Genomic DNA, 5,681 nt, shown 5'->3' on the forward strand with positions numbered 1-5,681 from the left:
AGTGTCATTTGGTGACCAAATCAACTCATTTAATTACACTTTGTAGAGGGACTTTCTCAGAAATTCCCCATTCATTAATTTACTTGAATGAATAATGTGTTCTGTGAGAGACACATAAGCAAGTGTGAAAAGATCTAGGTTAGAAGATTGCTCGATTCTTTTCCTGAAACTGATAAGCTCTCTTAAAAGATTCAAATTTTGACGGATTATCAAATGCAAAAGAATTCTTTTTGTGATTTTCGTTTCCTGTCAATCCTCAAATCACCGTTACGTGAAAACCAAAATTTTTTATCGTGCCGAAATAGTTACATCGGCTTAACAATAATGTAGCGTTGCATAATCTCGAATCGAGGATCCATTATAAACAAAATAAGGGTCTCCCCAACAACCTGAAAATGGAATAAATGGAATGGGAACTCTACCAGATGTTCGAATGTTTAGCTTTTATGCTCATATGTGATTATTTCCGTCTCTCTCCCGTTTACCTGCGCCTTAACTAAGGGAATGGGCGGAAAAGAGAGAGGGATGGTGTTTACCTGGGATGGGATGTGTCTGGTTGCCACGCTCCATGCCACGCGTCTTTCCTTTTACATTTGCACAACAATTGAAGGGATTTTCTCTTCTTTAAAATAACGGCCAGTGTCTATGTGCTACCAAATTTATTGCCTCCACAATACGAAGTTGAAATCCTACCTTTAATTAAACCAAACATCGTCTCAACACACATTTTTAAATTACATGCAAATATGTACTGATGTGTACTGGTTGTTCTTCAAATGTGAGGGTTTACTTCGCTAATAATAATTCGTTTAGGCGAAATTCCTGTGTCAAGTGTTCAACGGAGGTAACAAGTCAAAAGTGTTCGCCGATCGAATGTTGTTTGACCGTGAACGTGTACCATATGGGTCGTCGGTGGTTCAGTTCTGTTCTGGTAAGGAGCTATCGTTCCTTCCGCAGGGCCTGTTGATTGAAAGCAGTCTACTCTCTCGTGGCTGCCAAATGTTGGATCAAACGGACTGTATTGAGCATAAAAATAGATGTGCCACATGTGAGACAGATAATTGCACGTTCAATTCACCACCATCGACATGTGGTAAATGTTTTTTTTTTATATGCGTGGTGCTTCAATCGTGACCAGGCGTTTCACCCTGTTTCAATAAATATAATATTTTCTTTTTCTCCAGAGCTTTGTGTAAATTAAGGGCATCCATCATTAATCTCAATTACTGCCGGTTTAATTCAGTTTAATGACGGAAATTAATAAATGATCAACGGCCTTTGGTGACAATTTAATAGTCATTTGGCGAAAGAAGTCTGCAATCAACGTATGCAGATTTTCTACTATAGACGGTTTAATGTGTCCATAAAATATATGTCATTTGTGGTGTTTTTGTTCGTCTTTAATTATGCGTTATGGCCACAGCAAAAGAAACTATTCAATATATATATATATTGAGATAAATTAATTGTATCAATTAAAAAAAGAAACGTTTTAGTAAGTCTAATTGAACTTGTTTATTATTTCAGACTTGCTCTAACCCTCTTTTTCTATTTTTGCCTTCGAGACCACACAAACAATGATAAATGCTTGATGCTCTAATCATTGATTACATTAGTTACATCTTGGAATTGTAAATATTTCCATTCAATTGAGACTTTTTTATTCAACTTTATACTAATGATGTCATCAAGGTTTTATTCATCCGCAAAATAAATTGCCATTGTCAAACTCGTTATTATCGTGATCGAGTCCAAGAATTTTGATGAGTGACCGCTTATTGACCAATAAGTGATTTATTAAGAAATCAAGCAATCGTTTGAGTTCTTGCAATTCTTTCAATTTCTAAAATAATTATCACAATTTTGCATTTTAGATGAAAGTATATTTAAATTTATTTGTACCCCCATGTATATTTTAGAGTGAATGTGGTCCCATTGTTTAAATGAAAGAAAACAGTTTGTGTTGAACTTTTGACACATATTGTAAATGTTTTCTTTGCCACATCAGATTTAAAAGTTTACATTTTAATTTGCGAGTATAATTAAAGAAATGACACCCTCTCGAGATAAGTTGGACATCCGACACCTTCCATAAAACAATCCTTCATATCGCATCCACTTACGCCTTCCATTTAATTCACACCACAGTACAAATTCGCCGCAACCGGTTTCCTTACCGACACACAAATATATGTATGTATAAAATGGCATTGCGAGTTAATCATAAAAAATCAGACAGATTACCGCTATTTCCTATACAAAAAGACGACGCGTCGTCCGGACCCTTGCTTGCATTTTATTCGCCCCTTCTCACTTTAATCCATGTCCCACCTTGTTTACCAAGGCCTGTTTCAATCAAACTCAAGCTGTCTACATTTTAAAATTATTTCATATTTTAAATAAATTGATTTAGTCTCCAAAATGTTTCATGATTTATGTTTCCATATTGAACGTGTTAAGAATAAGAACACAACGAAAATGAGGAAAAAATGGTGCTGATAAACAAATGTATGTTTGTTAATCAATAAAATAATAATAAAGTTTAATATTTTCAATAAAAATAATGTACGAACAGTATAAAATAATGTTGAAGACATAATTGAAATGTGGGTATTTGATATAAAGGTGTTCAAATGGTGGGGCCTTAAGTAAACAGCGAGGCCCTGCCGCGCCGACCCATATGCCGTATGCATCGAACTTTTAACAGCTGTTGATCCAAAATCCAACCCCTATTAAGGGGAGTGGTTTTATTTGTTGCTCGCACGAGCCATGTTGCGAAAACCTTAACGTCGAAATTGGTAGCCACACATTTCATTTCATTCCAGTGGAAACCCTAGCACGCGACACATTAAATTAATTGTGACACTGCGTTTTGGATGTGAGTGCGCGTCTATAATTGGAACATCCGGTACATAAACTTCAGTTGTTGACTCAGTTTAGTGACCACGTTGAACTCTGTGATGCATCTTAACCTTTCCGTTTGTCTAATTAATTAATACTGTGCGTTGTTAATTGTGCTTTTAACAAATGGCTTCGATCAGCGTGGTCCACTACAATTCCGCGTCCCCGCACAAGCTGAACGTGCTGCAGCAGACCAACACGAACAAACGGGAGGTGATAGTGATTAGGAAACCGCAAAACATTCTTCCACAGCCTGAAGACTACAACAAGGAAGCAATCCTGGTGAACAACGCGAAGAAAAAACCGGCGAAACCGGCAGCCAAAACGTCGCCTCAACCAGTGGCGGTGGCCAGAAGAAACGCGCGCGAAAGAAACCGCGTCAAACAGGTAAACAATGGTTTCGCCAACCTGAGACAGCACATACCGAATTTCATCGCACAAGCCTTCGAATCCAGCAACGGCAGGGGCGGAAACAAGAAACTCAGCAAGGTGGAAACCCTCCGAATGGCCGTGGAGTACATCAGAAGTCTGGAGGACATCTTGGCCATGGATAATCCTCAGGGAACCACCAGCGAGTTGCAAAATCAGATCCAGTACAACTATCCGGAGTTGTCACCTTCCGAAGACGGTTTCGACGAGGACGACGTGTCGTTGACTCAGACTCCTCCTCCTCCTCCTCAGCAGTTTATTAAAATCAACACCTCGTCGAACACCTATCAAATTATACCGGGCAATCTGTACGATAACTCCGAGAATCTCGACCCTCTGATTATGAGTAACCAGATTATTTCAGACACAATGATTGACCCCAATTTGGACTTTACGATGAACCAAGATTTGTCCTACTTGAACAGTATTCAAACAACAGGGAGTCTTTCTCCTGGCATGTACAGCGATCAGTCGTTGTCGCCTACCTCCTTGGAGATGTCAGACCAAAAATCTTACATCCCCGTCTTCAACAGTCCGATACAAGACGACGTAAAAATGAGACTGAGTCCGAACGTACAAATTAAGGAGGAAACTGATAATTTACCGGTTATTTCGCTGAAATCCGAACACGAGGTTCCTGAAGGCCAGAAGGACAATGTCATTGACGTTATCCAATGGTGGGAAGAGCAGCAACCACCTACCGTCAGAAGGAGCTAGCACTAGGTAAGTTGTCGTAATTGTCTGGGAAAAATCGATAGTGGTACCACGATACGATAGGCGGTTTATACGAAGAAACGTTGAAATTTAAATAAATATGGGAAATAAGTATTTTTGTATATTTACATAGACGGGTACTTCATTAAATTGTCAGTTACTTCTTCCTTATTTATTCTATTTATTTTAAAATATGTCATTATTTTATTGTAAACCGACGTTTTAAAATGATGTAAAAATGTTTAAACACATTCAAAAAAATAATATAAACATTTAAATGTGAAATATTTATTTTAAATATTTTAATTTCGTATACTTTTTTGGCTATTATTGTTTTATTACTCATTTTTTGTAGATTTTTCTCTATTTTTATTGTTGTACATGTAGTGCAATAAATATTGAACATACAGAAGTGCACATACATTGAAAATTATTCAAGAGGCCTTCAAGAGAAATAAAAACAAGTGTGTCATTCGTCAACGTCAGACAGGCATCGATAAAACGATGGCATGTAATAAACGCCGATCGCGAATTAATCATTGTCCGAAAATGAGGCTTTTAGAATCTACACGCAATAAAACATTAATCCGGTATAATTAATTACTGTTAGTCGTTCGCGTACGATAAAGTGATACGTGGCGAGCATGTGACTTTATTAATTATTCCGCACACCACAAATCAGATCGGGCCATTTTAATATTCGAAAACATCCAGTTCCCGCATTAATTACCGCATCTGATTTATTCGCAGCCTATAAATCGCATTAATGGGCTGCATTTTCGAATCCATAATGCCACTTTTTGTCGTGGAATAGTAAAACATCAATCTAGAAATTGTGAATGACTTCGGCCATAATTCCAAACATCCTGTTACCCCGACTTGATAAATTGCCGATTCTAAATCAAGATTTCCAATGCGTTCAGGAAGAATTGCCGTTTTTTCAGTCGGGGCGAAACGGATGCTGGATGCTGGATGCGGTATAAAATTTCCGAATAACCATATCTGTGTTAAATTTATACGACTTCTTTAACTAATTATCATGCAGTGAGAACTGCGGTGTAATAAATTTTCTCGGAATACCACCAATTGGATGTAATTGTAAAATGGATAGTTGGAATTTTCGATGAACAACAGGCCACTTTTATTAATGCGTTTATTAATTAAATGCTGATTGCAAACAATTGGAATAATTTAACCAGTAACGTTTGGTTGTTGTTTTGAAGTATATTAAAACCAGTTTTTCGTTGTTTCAGGAATCGATTTGCCAGTTTGCCATAAGTGATCTCAGAAGAATGGACTTACTACACATTGTAAGATTCTAGAAATTCTAGCAATCTAGTCTAAGTTATACTCGTATATATTTATAATTTATTTTGTATATAGTACTGTTATCTCGCGAAATTGTTGTAATGATAGTGTATCATATTAAAATAGTATATTGTTAAGTTTATAAATAAAGTATATTCTCTTAAACAAAGTTGGTTGGTTTTAATTCCTGAAATGTTGGCAAACATGCATTTTATGTGCGCATAAACTGGTTAAAAACTTACCTAACGTTGTTTTTGTAGTTTTAGTAGTCTCACACCAGAAAATCACAAAATTTATTAAAAAACGGTTAGAGACGCGACGCGACGTGA

The 5,681-nt window shown here is 36.8% G+C and overlaps 1 protein-coding gene across 1 annotated transcript; it reads left to right on the forward strand.

Moving 5' to 3' along the window:
• Positions 1–2,714: 2,714 nt before the first annotated feature.
• On the forward strand, positions 2,715–5,433 carry LOC109608921 (achaete-scute complex protein T8). The gene is made up of 2 exons (XM_020025479.2): positions 2,715–4,053; positions 5,298–5,433. Exon 1 carries the CDS (start codon positions 3,028–3,030, stop codon positions 4,045–4,047), a length of 1,020 nt encoding a protein of 339 aa, XP_019881038.1. The 5' UTR covers positions 2,715–3,027; the 3' UTR covers positions 4,048–4,053; positions 5,298–5,433.
• Positions 5,434–5,681: the final 248 nt, after the last annotated feature.

Source organism: Aethina tumida, chromosome 7 (assembly GCF_024364675.1).
Source record: "Aethina tumida isolate Nest 87 chromosome 7, icAetTumi1.1, whole genome shotgun sequence".
NCBI lineage: Eukaryota > Metazoa > Arthropoda > Insecta > Coleoptera > Nitidulidae > Aethina > Aethina tumida.